Genomic DNA, 14,437 nt, shown 5'->3' on the forward strand with positions numbered 1-14,437 from the left:
CACATACACTCATACACAAACAGACACATACACATTGTCACACCATCCTACTCTCTAGGTGAAGCATTCTTAGAAAATATTTACAGAACAAACTCTCAGTTCTATTCGAGGAGTTACTATCTCCTTGGAACAGGAAGCCATGGATACATGCTGAGCCATCTATCTGCAGATATTTGAGGGGATCAATTAATAGAAAATTATCATAATCTTACATGGTAGAAATAGCTGTTCAGAACATCTATGGGCAGAGGGGATCATACAGGGAGACAATCCTGTGTAAAAGAGGATTTTATTGATTTGTTTCCTTTTTAGCACTATTGAATACCCTCCTTAAAAATCGATATGAGTTCATATGTAAAACTTAGAAGGGATATAAAGTAATGAAGAAAATGAAAATCATTTCAAATATAGCTTATATAAGACAACATTTTTGTGGAAATCCTCTCCATTTCCTTCCATTTGTATACACATTTTCATAAAAGTGTCTGAAAAATACACCAATTAAAATGTTTTTCCATCTACAAAAGTAGATGGAAAAACATATTGAAGTTGGAAAAGATGAACGTGTAGAGCAAAACAAACAAACAAACCAAAAAGGCACTCTAATACCATCACCCGTAGGATCATAGTTTATTTGTACACTCGTGCCAGCAGGCCAGCAAAGACCATATTAAACAGGCTGTGCTTTCTGCTTATTAAGAGCTTCATTTTAAAGCCAATGACTTGCTTGGGCCTTGTTTTGAAAAAGCACATGCTTTAAAACCAAGATGGCCACAACAGTTTAAAGGAAAGGAAGGAAGCTGGGTCATTTACCCTAGAAAATGATTGCGAAGTTCGCTCCTTGAATGTGTTAGCTTTTATTACTGGAATTGACCTTCCCAGCAAGAAGCCTGCTGCCCACCCCAGATCTGTATCACTTGCCACGGAGTTAAGACTGATGACTGTTTTATTTCTCAGTCTAGGTTCTATATCGGTGTTTGGATTTCAGTTAAAAAAAAAAAAAAAGATTCATGATACACCCACTTATTAAGGCTCTTAGACCATTGCGACTCTTGACGGCATCCCAATGGGAAACCATTGTGGAGCCTAAATAGCCCTGGGCTTAGAGAAGAAAGCCTTGTTTGCAGCCATTGCTGTTGTGTGTGTTCCCTCCTGTGCAGAGGCATAAATGGCTTTAGATATAAATCTAGGCTTTGCAGACTAAGAGCCCTCATCAAATAGTATTTATTGGGGGTTGTGGGTCAGATACAGTTTTCCTTAGTAACCAAATGCTACTGGAAATTGGATTGAGAGTCAGAATTTTAACACACTTACGCTTGCTAGCCCTTTATGCAGCATCCCCAAATAGCTTTGAAACTATATGCTTAGCGTGTGGAGTAGAGACAGTTTAGAAGGAAAATGGAATATTTCATTTCGATATGATTCCCCAGTTTTTCTCTCTCCTGCTTTCTTGAAATCTGCTTAGCAGTATGCAGTGAATAATGTAGTGTCCAGCTTTTTTTTTTTTCCTTTATCTGGCAGCAGCTAAGGGAGGTAAAACTCTATAAACAAGTTGAAATTCAGAAATTACTTTCTCCTCTAACCCTCCTCCCCCATGCATGCCCCACCCCCCACACACACACACCATGAGTACCTACTGTTCTCTGTATTTATGACGCTCTAGGGAAGCCCTTCAAATGCAGCTGAAAACTAAAGTCAGGATTGAAGTGGGGTTCATTCTCTGGAAGCGGTGATGGTTAGAGATATTGAACAACCGAGCAAACCCTTCCTGTAAGAAGCCACCTTCCGGTCTTCAGCCGAGGACTCAGAAATAAACTTTAAAGTGGAGAAGTTTGTCAGAGGATGGGAACTGCTGGCTAGGAGACGGGTGAGAGACCCAGGGGCCCTGGAAGGATAGGCAGAGACCATGGCAAAGCCTAGGGGTAATGGTAGCTGTTTGAATCTAGGCGACAAGTGAACTTTGGTCTTTCTTCCTAAATGAGGAACAAACTGTTACTAAATAAGATAAATACTCTAAAGGATACATTAGGGAATTTCCCAGGCCAAAGTATATAATAAGCAAAGACTTGGAAGAAATAGTTACATTGTCATGTGAGTTTGAGGAAGAAAACTTAGCCCCTCTGCCTTTGCCACCTGTTGACAGGTGACCTGTGTGTGGTCACTGTCTAGACCCTGTGGTTTGGGGACTTGTGATACAGCAGGAAGGCTGTGAGAGAGCTGAGAGACAGCTGAGAATTGGGAATTCCTTATAGCTGCTGGATTTAAACTGGACTTAATCATCTCCACTAGATTTCATCAGGTCTGCGAACTAGTGATTATTTTCCACAAATATAACAGCATAGCAAATGCTGTCATATATTTCTCCTATTCTCTAAGTTAAACAAGTTGAAAACATGAGAAAATACTGACTGTTGTTAAACTATTGGGGAACGTTGAGAAAAGGAAAGAAAGCATGTGGGGTTTTGTTGTTGGTTTTTGCTGTTTTGTTTTGTTTGGTTTTATCTCGTCTTGTCTTGTCACAAGGTCCTGCTGTGCAGCTCCGAGTGAGCTGGAACAGGCTACCTGACCCACGTTGGCTTCATGCCAGTCCTCCTTCCGGCTCTATATCTAAGCACTAAGGCTATAGGTGTGTGTGACCATGGCCAGCTGCAGTTATTTAATTAAAAAGTAAGAAGATGCTATAAAGTTAGGTTGGTACTTTAGCTCACTGAAAAAAATTCATAAAAATATTCAGGCTTATACTTCTCAATAACTTTATAGCTGTACCTTCTATATATTTTGTATAATCTTCAAAGCTAAACAGTTCTGATTATTTTTGCATTTGGGTCCTACATTCTCTGAAATATATATTCATATTATATTTATGTATATATTATGTATATGTGTCTATATTTATATATTCACATATGTATAGCATATTTATATCATATTTATGTATATGTTTTATATGCATGTATATGTGTGCTGAGCTTATACCATTGTTCCATGTCCCAACACAAAGTTAAGTTAAAAGTATAGAATTTGGCTACTTATTTAAGCCTGAGGAGTCTAGGTTTTAAGGAATGGTAAGTGCTTGGATTTCTTGCTCCAAAGAAATATTAGCCATCCTTTGAAGACTCTTTCCTCCGACCTCAGGAAGTGTTTGTACACTGCAGTCCTTTGTGACCTCTCTATGTGCTGTAGTTTGATAATGTGTAGACTTTACACACTTCCTTTGGTAACTCCCGTGGGCTCATGTGTTCTGATTATTTTTGCATTTGGGTCCTACATTGGACCCAATTTGGGTCCTACATTGGAACTTGGCTGGGATATCTTCTGTTTGACAGGAGGCATCACTGTACCCAGCTCAGTGCTATTACACAGACATAGAAAGCTAATGGTATTAAATACAATACCATAATATTTAAGTGTTTTCTATTTAGACTTTAAAAAATGACTACTTGCTTACTTTAAAATTACCGGACAGTGGGAATTAAAGTATTTAAATTTCTCCTTTAATTAAATTTGAACCAAATAGCTTATTTAGCATCATAAAGAGAAGACATTTGGTAGTGCTATAAAGTGTGTGTGTGTGTGCGTGTGTGTGTGTGTGTGTGAGAGAGAGAGAGAGAGAGAGAGAGAGAGAGAGAGAGAGAGAAAGAGAGATGGAACCTAGGACCATGAACATTACAGGCAAGTGCTCCACCTTTGATCTACACCCGTAACCCCTAGACATTGTTTTTAAAATGCCATTGTTGGTCTGGGGATGTAGGTCACTTCATCAAGTACCCACACAAAGCCCAGAATCCAAGTGCCAGCCTCACATAAGACATGGTGTCTTCATGCCTCTAATCCCAACACTTAGGAGATGGCGACAAGAGGATGAGGACTGCAGGGTCACTCTTGACTGCACATGGGGAGCTGAGGGCCATTGTCAGCCACATGACCCCCACCCCACCCCATCTCAAAAACAAGACGAGCAGCTGGAGTGGCGACTCGTGGTTTAGAGCACTTGTCGCTCTTACAGAAGACCCGGCTTTGATCTCCAGCACCCACATCATGGCTCACAACATCTGTAATTCCAAGTCTAGAAAAAGAAGACAGAGGCAGACGGCCATTATTGCCACTGACTCTATCTGAAAATGTTGCCTGATATGAAACATTGCAGTAAGAACTTAGAACGATCATAGTTTCTATGTAAAAATCCAAAGCAGGGGCTGGTGAGATGGCTCAGTGGTTAAGAGTGCCGACTGCTCTTCCGAAGGTCCCGAGTTCAAATCCCAGCAACCACATGGTGGCTCACAACCATCCGTATCTGAGGACAGCTACAGTGTACTTTCATATAATAAATAAATAAATCTTAAAAAAAAAATTCCAAAGCAGAATAGGTTTTTTGTTTGTTTTTTGTTTGTTTTTTTGTTTTTGCCTTTCATACACAGAAGACAACTTAAAATTTAGTTTTAAACATATGATACCTTGTGGGGAGGGATTTGTAAGGGTGAGGCTGGCAGGAGAGGAGAAAGAGGGCGTTGCAATCAGGATGAATGAATGAATGAATGAATGAATGAATAAATAAGTAAATGAAGTAAAAAAGCATATGGTACCTTATCTATGGCTGCTCCGGGATAAGAGCTTTATTTTGTTTCTTTCTTTGTATAGCTTAAGGTTGTCTTTTCTGTTGGTGTCAAACTCCTGAATACACACAGGTGACTCAGTCGCTTTAAAACATGTGAGTGCTAAGTATGTTTACCAGGTATTGTCCTAAACTTCTAATACTGCCTCCTTTTTTGTTTTTGTTTTTGTTTTTGTTTTTGTTTTTGTTTTTTAACATAGTGGGCAGCGTTGGTTGTGGATTGGTCTGAATAAGAGAAGCCCTGATTTACAAGGGTCCTGGCAGTGGAGTGACCGGACACCAGTAAGTTACAACTTTCATGTTGGAAAAAAAAACATGGAAGTAGTGTTTCTTTTAAAAACAAGTAAATTCATTGTTAAATAAGACACCCACATTTAAAATTTGTATGGAACTATGGAAGACCCTGGTTAGTCAAAGAAGTCTCCACCAACTCTGGGGATGTAATTCCACCAAAGTATGTCATTCTACCTGAGAAAGCTACAGCATATTGATACTAGCATGCTGGGATGTGATACTGGGACAGACCGAGGAAGGGGAAAGGTTTGTCAAAAGATACAGAATTTTATTTAGATAATCAAGAAGTTCAAGAGATCTACCGATGCGCCATGTGGGACCATAGTTAACAACCGCACATTGTTCTCACCACGTTGTGGTCACTGTCAGAGGAAATGCAGATGCTACCTGTATGCTACCTGACTAGATTCGGTGGCTCGACGAGTGTACTCTTTAAAACATCGTAAGGACATTAGCAGTTTTACCTCAATTAAAAAGGCAAATATCCATCTGCAAACCATAACAGCCTTATTTACATACATGTTTTGAAATAGAAACAGATTTACTTAAAGGATGTGAGAAGGAAGACACAAAGTATTCATCTTTCTTTATTTATTTATTTTTACTTTTTTATTGTGTGTGTGTGTGTGTGTGTGTGTGTGTGTGCCTTGGGGGCAGGGCAGCGGAGGTCAGTGGACAACTTTCCGGAGTCAGTTCTTTCCTTCTGCCATGCTGATTTGGGGACTTGAACTCGGCTCATCAGCTTTGGCCACAAGTACTTTCACCCACTGAGCCATCTCACGTACTCCACTTACTGTTCCTTTTTAAAAATGTGTATATTTAGTGTCTCTACATAGAGTTTAAAAAAAGGAGATATTCTGACATCCTGGCCATCTTTGGAGAGTACAAATTATTTTCCAAAGCTTTCATCTGTGCTACTCTGTGTTTATTTCTATTATCAATTAATAGTGGGAAATAGTTATTTGTATCATCTAAAAGCATTAATTATATAGTGAAAAATATCTGTATTAGCCATAATAGTCGAACCTACAATGTAATAGTCGAACCTTGAATAATACTTGACTGTTGACTGTTTATCTCATCTAAAGAGGTTTTACGTGGCAGTGTGTGTGTGAGTGTGTGTGTGTGTGTGTGTGTGTTTAACTTACTGGACTTTTACATATTGACAAACTGGCATTTCGAAATATCCCTTGGTATCAAAACTCTTACAGGAAAAAATAGGGACAAGATTCAGTATCCTAGGGATAAGAATTTCTTAGCTATTCTTACAGATTTTTCTCTTTTTCCTTTTTTCATTGAGTTATTTATTTACTTTCCATCTTGATCACAGCTTCCTCCCCCTGTTCTCTTCCCAGTCCTTCTCCCTCACACCCCCATCTGCCCCTCCTTCCCTCTCCCCTTTCATGAGAGGCCTCCTGTAAATATCAACCAGCCAAGGGAGTTTTATATACCACATCTCAAAATACTAAAAAAGGCTCTTTGAGCTGTTGATTCTGGCCCTGGGGGTGATTTAATGCCCCACCAACCCCACTTCTGAGACTGTGGCTTAATGGGAAACTAAGGGTGCTTCTGCAGTCCCCGAGGCCTCTCATGACTTGGCATCCAGATCGTTCACAAAGTATGAAATGCTTTCATTATATATATATATATATATATATATATATATATATATGTATATATATAATATTGAAGCTGCCTAAACTGTATGGAAGTTGCAAATATTGTGTCAGCCCACATTCTCAAGGCTGACTTATCTTCTCAGGTGTCTGCTGTGATGATGGAGCCGGAGTTTCAACAGGATTTTGACATCAGAGACTGTGCTGCTATCAAGGTTAGTACCAACTCTAAAATCAGTATTAAAAATAAAATCCCAGGACTGACATCAGGGCTCAGAGACAGAGTTCGTGCTTAACCTATGTGACTCCTTGAGCTCACCCTTCTCACTGCACCCAAAACTGGCATCACGTAAGCTCAGGCAAAACGTTCCTAGAATCTCTCTTGTCCATGGAGCGTGGTGATTACAGGAGCTGTGGAAAGCAAACCCAAGCAGTCTGACTTACACTTAATTTAAGAACCAAGCCAGCTCAGTCAGTCAACGGGGTCTGGAGTGCAGGAGTGAGGACTGCAAAGAAAATGACAATTAGAGAAACATTATGACACGACTCCAGCCAGTGCTGAGGCTGAAGCACCTTTAACTTTTCCCAGCCAGCTTTTACACCATTCTCAGTACTAGCAGAAAACAGTCAGTCCTTAGATCAAAGACAAAGTGATTAAACAAGGGCAAAGAACAAAGAGATCACAGCAGGTAGTAATCAAACAAGGCAATAAGCAAAAGTCCCAGAGTCACTGGGTCTGGGGGCTTAGCAGGATTGCCAAGACAAAGGGGAAGTCACTTGTTCCTTGGCTGTGTCCACCTTGATCCTCGCATTAGCCCAGATAGGAATATTCTTATCTGATCCTGCTTCCTCCTCCGAGCCCAGTGACAAGTACTTGCCAAATTTCTATAAGCAACAAATTGCTATAAGGGGCAACAAAAGCTCTCCACATTTATATTAAAAACCACAGCTTTATCGTCATTCTATAGTAAGGTGCCTCAAGAGTGGGCGGAAGATAGCCGAGGAGAAGTCGAAAGGGGAAGTGACCGCTCAGGTCTGTCCAGAAAGAGTTGGGATTTGGCCTTGGTCTCTAAGGATGACCAGAGTTTACGCAGGAGCAACAGGACAAGGCTTTCTAATGGGCAGTAGTGCAAGAATACAAGTGGAGGTCTTATCAACAGTGAGAAGAGCAGGAAGTATCCAGTTTTATTTGGAATTACACTAAAGACAGTCCTTAAAGGATGGGGAGGTGGCGGAGTGGCTTAGAGTGCTGGCTGCTCTTCCAGCGCTGTGGACCTGGGTTTCCTCCTGATGTCTCATCACTCCAGTACAGGAGATCCATGGTCCTCTTCCAACCTCCACCAGCACCAGGCACTCTGGTGGTGCAGAAACATATATGCAAGTAGGACCCTTGTATGCATATAATCAAATTAATTTTTAAAAACAGTGTTGTCAAATCAGGTTGCTGTCAAATTAAGGTGCTTGGACTTCTGCGGGAGTTTTTGTTTGGATGGTTTGCTTTGGTTTATTTTCCATAGGCAACAAGGATGTTTTTAAAACTGAGGAAAGATAAAATGAGCCAAGATGGTGACTGTGAGCCAAGAATGTGAGGAAGATTTATCTTGAGAGACATTTCCAAGGCACAGCAGCTAGGACTGGGAACTATCACAAACACACGAGCCATGTCTTACAGAATCCATCTGTTTATCCATTTTATAAGTGATGGGTCTGGGAGGCCCATCAAGACGGTGGAAGGTACCAGTGGTAGGGTTCTTCACAAGACTCCAGCATAGCAAGAGATAGACAGTTCAATAAGCTCTGATACCATTGGCTAAGGGCTCCAATAGGTGAACAAGAAGGCATAGGCAATGAGGGCTTATTGTAAGAATGAAAATGTAATGGTCTTACGAGGGTAGTATCGATTAGTTATAGATCCCTTATGAGCCAGGCACTGGGGTAGGAGCTTAAATATACACAATCTTGTGAAGTAGGTGCAGTGACTGTAACCATCAAGTTGAGAATGAAATTCCAGCTTAGATGTGTCAGAAGTCAAACTTACACCCACACATGTCCTGATCCATGACATTTTACCCCTGTGCTATTTTACCACGTCCTAGCACATCTACCTCCAGGGCTGGACCTGGCCAGGGTGGTGAAGGAATGAAGAAAAGACAGACACATAGACATGCAGACACACATACAGGCTGGGAACTGGAGGACTGGAGTCTCTGCTGGAGAAACCACAGGACCTCTGAAGTTTACATTGTTTATTATATAGACTTGACCTGAGAGGCGGGGTTTTTTGCACATGGCTAAACAAGGAGACAGGCTCAGCTAATCCAGTAGGAGCCGTCTCTAGGCGAGCAATCCTCAGGCTGTAAATTCCCAAGGGAAAAAACTATGATAGACATTTTCTGCACACTCAACATCTACATTCTTATCCCTGGTGAAGGCTTTGGGATCCACAACTGCCGAGTCAACAGCACACATTCCCTCAGGACTTTACTCACTCAGGGCTTCCTCTGCCCCTTATTCTGCTGGTAAGATATTCATAGAAACAGGCAGAAAGCTGGGTGCCTGAGTGCACACCTTGAATCCCAGCACTCAGGAGGCAGAGGCAGGCAGATCTCTGTTGAGTTCAGGCCAGCCTGGTCTATCTACAAAGTGAGTCCCAGGACAGCCAGGACTGTAACCCAGAGAAACCCTGTTTCAGAAAAGGGAAGGAAGGAAGGAAGGAAGGAAGGAAGGAAGGAAGGAAGGAAGGAAGGAAGGAAGGAAGGAAAAAGGAAGGAAGGAAAGAGGCAGAAGAAGCAATGTTTTTCAAAGGGTATGATATATTGTGGTTAACTAGTTCAAATGCAGCATAGGTATAAGACATACGCGACAGTAAGTTGAAATCTGGAGAACAGGGCTGAAAGGGGGAAAATGAATGCAAAAAAAAAAAAAAAGCCACGAAGTAGTTTTTAGGAAATCATAGAAAGTAAAAGAAAGCAAGGGATGAAGAGATATGTGTGTAACGCCTTCATGTCATAACTCGAGAAAGGGTCAGAAATGCATGATGAATGCAAATGAAACCAGAAAGAAGGCTGCCTTCAGAGTAACTCTTCTCGTGGGCAGCTGTCACTGCATAGGTTCACTTTAAAGGATTTACAACTCAGCACAGGTACAAGCCTCAGAGAAGTTAATGTGCTGTTCATAATTTTCTAGAACACTGATGCAATGAACTGGACTTGAAAGGTACATAGGCCTCCACGTGTGGAGAGATTTTAAACTTACCAAAAATAAAATAAATCAACAGAAGAGGTGCCAACTAGGGCCCTGGTCTCCTGTTCAGAGATTCATGCCTTTCTCACCACAATACTCATAAATCTGACCTTAAGAGAGAAAGAATCGTAATAGTGATGGCGGCTCCTCCCAGCTCGCGCCTTCAACACTCCTTTCCCGTCCTGATCACACAGCCTACAAGTAGAACAGCAACACCAAAGCCGGAGCCTGCGCTGCTGGGCCCAGGAGTCGCTGTCACTTTCTGGATATAGTCTGGCTTGGATACTACTTTAGTCTCTCCCAAACTTGAAAAGTGCAGGATGCTCAGCATGTAATGTATACAAACATAAAACTGTCCTTCTACAACACAGAGTACAATGAATGCATATGAGGAAAAGGTTTCGTTGTAAAAAGAAATGGGAAAAATGCAAAAGAGAGAGTGTCATGTCATCAAAAAAGAGGACAACAATTAGTATTTTGGACATAAATTCAACCTTTGTTTCCTTTGTCACTTGGAAAACCGAGCTGTTAAGTTACTGTTCAATGTCCCATTCTTTCATAAGTATGGTAGGTGTTGGAACTAAAGAAGAGGTGGAGGCCATAGCTTCCAGCGTTTGGGAAAGGAATGCAACCGTTTCAGAATATCCCACCATCCTTTTCACCCCTTAGGTCCTTGATGTACCTTGGCGAAGAATCTGGCATCTCTATGAGGACAAGGACTATGCTTACTGGAAACCTTTTGCTTGTGATGCCAAGCTTGAGTGGGTGTGCCAGATTCCAAAAGGCAAGTCACTGCTTCCCCCAGCCTCAAACGCTGCAAATGCTGGCCTAGAAGGTATTCTGGGAAGAACGAAGCAGCAGTGCAGAGGTCAAAATTGGGCAGGTCCTTGTAAAATTTAGAAGTGATTTTTCAGTGAACTCCAAGATGCTAATAGTTGATGTAAATTTGAATTCAAGAAACCAGTTAAAAATGACAGTAGAACCTGCTATGACAAGAGAAAGGGGAGGGATGGAGGGAGGGAGGGAGGGAGGGAGGGAGGGAGGGAGGGAGGGAGGGAGGGAGGGAGGGAGGGAGGGAAAGAAGGGAGAGAGGGGGGAGGGAGGAAGTCAGGCATAGTGGTACACACCTGTAGACTCTAGCACGTAGCAGCCAAGACAAGATTGCCCGACTTGGATGTCAGCCTGGGCTCCAGCGCTATTGGTAAAAACTATCCAAAATGAAGAGAGCTGTCTCAAAGAGGAAAACTGAACACACTTGATATATGTAGGCAGTGCTCTGAGGAAAACCCAATGCTTTGGGTCCCAAGACCACATGAAATTAGGGCCAACACATTTACCCTATATGCTCTAAGATTAAGCAAAGTACGTATTTATTTGAAATCAGTGTGGCTGCAGCTGGATTGAAATGGGGTGGGAAGCCACTGGAGTTCTGTGAGAACCAATGTCCAGGTGCCTCTTAGGCACAATGGTGTGATCTTCACAGCCTTTGTAAGTAGAGACTCTCTTTCACAGAGTAGAAACTGGAGGCTCGGGTGTCAGGGATCTGATCCAGGGTATGACAGAGGCAAAGTGTGTATGGACATCTGGCCACCCAGTGCCAAAGCCCAGAATTCTACCGAGCATGCCGTCTTTCCCATTTCAATTCAGAACTCCCGAGTGACTTTCTTATTTTCCTCTCAGCTTTGTTTAGTCTTCATTAAGAAGTCACTACTATGCCATTGTATGTTTCCCAGCTCCATCTTGGCAACTGGTGAAAATCCACTCCACTTTTATAGGCTAGAGTCTCAGGCTCCATTCGATGTAATTTTACTCCTTGCTGGAGTTCCCTTGGAGTGTGTGTGTGACGGCTACAGAATCTCACTATTTTTGCTTCCCATCTGATGGCTATATTTTTGTGTGTGTGCGACTTCCTTAATACAAACTAAAAGCCAAAAAGTTTTTCTTTCTGTTCTCATCATGGGGATTGAACCCATGGCCTTGCATATTCAAGGCAAGTGCTTTACCATTGAGCTGCGTACCCCAGGCTACTAGCAATACTTAATTAACATTTAATAGGTCTGCCTTTTTTAAAGGTCAGTACTAAAGCAAGCATTCGTATAAACCCTAAGAAATCCCACTTTGGTGTTTTCAACTGGACATGAACCAGTTTGATCCAAAATGAACGAGCCTCCCCGATGCTTCCCATCACCTAAGTGTCTCCATTTACAGGATGCATGCTTTGTGATCCAGGACTAACCATAAGCCACTGCTCTCTTCTCGCCTAGGTAGCACTCCCCAGATGCCAGACTGGTATAATCCAGGTAAGCTGAGCATCAAAATGTAGGCATCTCAGTTTGAACCTTTTGGGATAATGCATGTCATTTGCTGTTAATTGCTACTTTCTTCTCATGCTCTCTTGTAAAATGCCAGCAGGCTGCAGAGGTGGTATATGTGTGGGATGGGATGAGGTAGCAGAGACAAGAGCTTCTTTTTTGTCTTACAACTGATGTTTCCACTGGTAGCCTGCAACATTGTAGCCTGTAGTGATACAAGGTATCCTTTCCAGGGAGCAGTGAGGTAATAAGCTTCTCACTTCAAGGTGGCTGGACAGTGACAGAGAAAAAGGAGGCACCAGGGGCACAGTCCAGCATAACCAGACTTCCGACTAGGCCCTCCCGGTTGATGGTTCTTCCACCTGCCAACAGAATCTTGGGCAGGGAAGCATCAGGCCTTTGGGGGGCCATTTACTTATGTGGGGGTGGTTACTATGTATCATTCATTTTGAACACCCCATGCTTAGCCGTTTATGTTTGATTATCACAACTGTAACTCTGTTTTCTTCTTTAGAGCGCACTGGAATTCATGGGCCCCCAGTTATAATTGAAGGAAGTGAATACTGGTTTGTTGCTGATCCCCATTTAAACTACGAAGAAGCCGTCTTATACTGTGCTAGCAATCACAGCTTTCTTGCCACGATAACATCGTTCACAGGACTAAAAGCTATCAAAAACAAACTAGCAAATGTAATATAAACAGATGTGTTTTGAGATTTTTATTTATTTTTATTTTATGTATATGAGTATTTGCCTAAACTGTGTTTATGCAGTGCCTGTAGAGGCCAGAAGAGGGCACCCCCTAGAACTGTCCTCTAGAGCAGTAGTCACAGCTGGTTGTGAGCTCCAGTGTGTGGTTGCTGGGAATTGAATGAACCTGGATCTTTTGGAAGAGCTGCCAGTGCTCTTAACCACTGAACCACTTCTCCAGCCGAACAAATGGATTTTAATTCTTTATATTTATATTTATTTCACTTATTATTTCACATATTATTTATACAATATCTCACTTAATATTTCTAAAGACTATAAAGCCCAAACTTGACCATGCAAGTTAGTATATGTCTATAATCTCAGCCCTTGGAAGGCTGGGACAGCAAAGTTGTGAATTTGAGGCCAGATCATCCTGAACTGTAGAGCAAGACAGAGGAGGGCTTGGGGAGAGTAGGAGGGAAGAATACAGGGGGAGAGAGAGAGAGATTGATTAAATCCTCATACAAAATACAATGGGCTTCACAGCATCCAAAATCATGCTAGAAAGGCTAAAGAGAATTGCTTACATGACTGATATTAAATATCAACTTGATAGATATGTATCAGTAGAGAATATAAATGATCCTTATTCATTATCATGGGTTTTTTTACTTTTTAACTTTCTGTTTCTACTAGTAGAAAATAAAATAAAATTGCAGAATAGCCTTTGGATGGGAAATTAGTATTGTCTAAAGTTTATAATTAACCATAATAAGACACTATATGCACAATTAATACATTGATCCAATTATATATTCTCTATATATGTGTATATACATACATGTATATATAATTTATATATGTGTATATGTGTATATATATATATATATATATATATATATATATATATATATGAATGATTATAGCAGTAATTTTCTGTATCCAAAATAGGACCTATGGCTATATAAAGTAAGATATGTCTGATTATTTTTGATGAAAGATCCCAGTGTATATTATTTTTTGAAACCAAGTAATGGAGTTTTGGGAGATTTTTGTGGTTTTGTGGTTACAATAAAACAAAATATTTAAATGAAAAGTGTACTAGAGTATCCAGCACATGTATGTGGTTTCTTTTCAGATTTCTGGTGAGGAACAGAAGTGGTGGGTGAAAACGAGCGAGAATCCAATTGATCGTTACTTTCTAGGGTATGTGACACCTTAGATACCAACTGGATCAATTTATCACAAAAGAAGCAGTCCCCATTCCCCTGTGCGAGGAGGTTACGACTCCTAAAGTTTTAAACATTAGTCCATACATTTGAGAAACCAGATTTCTCTGCATGTTTGGGATCAAAGGAGTGGCTTAAAAAACGATAACGTTAACATTAAGTTGATAATTAAGATGATTTAGGGTAAGGAAGATGTAGAGGACTCGTAATTGCACTGCAAGTTCTCACCCCGCCCCCTTCCTTTCAGCTCGCGCCGCCGCCTGTGGCACCATTTCCCCATGACATTTGGAGATGAATGTTTGCACATGTCAGCCAAGACGTGGCTTGTTGGTAAACTTCATTCTGACTCTTCCATGTTGACTGTGTAATCTGAACTTCATATTCAGTTACTGCCTAAATCTGTCTTCCTTCTCAGTGAACGTCCAGTGGTTTCTTCTT

The 14,437-nt window shown here is 41.2% G+C and overlaps 1 protein-coding gene across 2 annotated transcripts in view; it reads left to right on the top strand.

Moving 5' to 3' along the window:
• The window catches only part of Ly75 (lymphocyte antigen 75), a 127,844-nt gene that overhangs the window by 38,318 nt on the left and 75,089 nt on the right, over positions 1 to 14,437 (top strand). For both annotated transcript variants that reach the window (XM_085834883.1, XM_085834884.1), the window contains exons 14-20: positions 4,813 to 4,894; positions 6,669 to 6,737; positions 10,435 to 10,553; positions 12,034 to 12,065; positions 12,592 to 12,767; positions 13,909 to 13,976; positions 14,247 to 14,329. In XM_085834883.1, coding sequence (XP_085691009.1) covers positions 4,813 to 4,894; positions 6,669 to 6,737; positions 10,435 to 10,553; positions 12,034 to 12,065; positions 12,592 to 12,767; positions 13,909 to 13,976; positions 14,247 to 14,329 — 629 coding nt within the window. The remainder of the gene's footprint in view (positions 1 to 4,812; positions 4,895 to 6,668; positions 6,738 to 10,434; positions 10,554 to 12,033; positions 12,066 to 12,591; positions 12,768 to 13,908; positions 13,977 to 14,246; positions 14,330 to 14,437) is intronic.

This window comes from Mus caroli, unplaced genomic scaffold (assembly GCF_978045245.1).
Source record: "Mus caroli unplaced genomic scaffold, Mus_caroli_1 scaffold_2, whole genome shotgun sequence".
In the NCBI taxonomy this organism is placed as follows: Eukaryota; Metazoa; Chordata; class Mammalia; order Rodentia; family Muridae; genus Mus; species Mus caroli.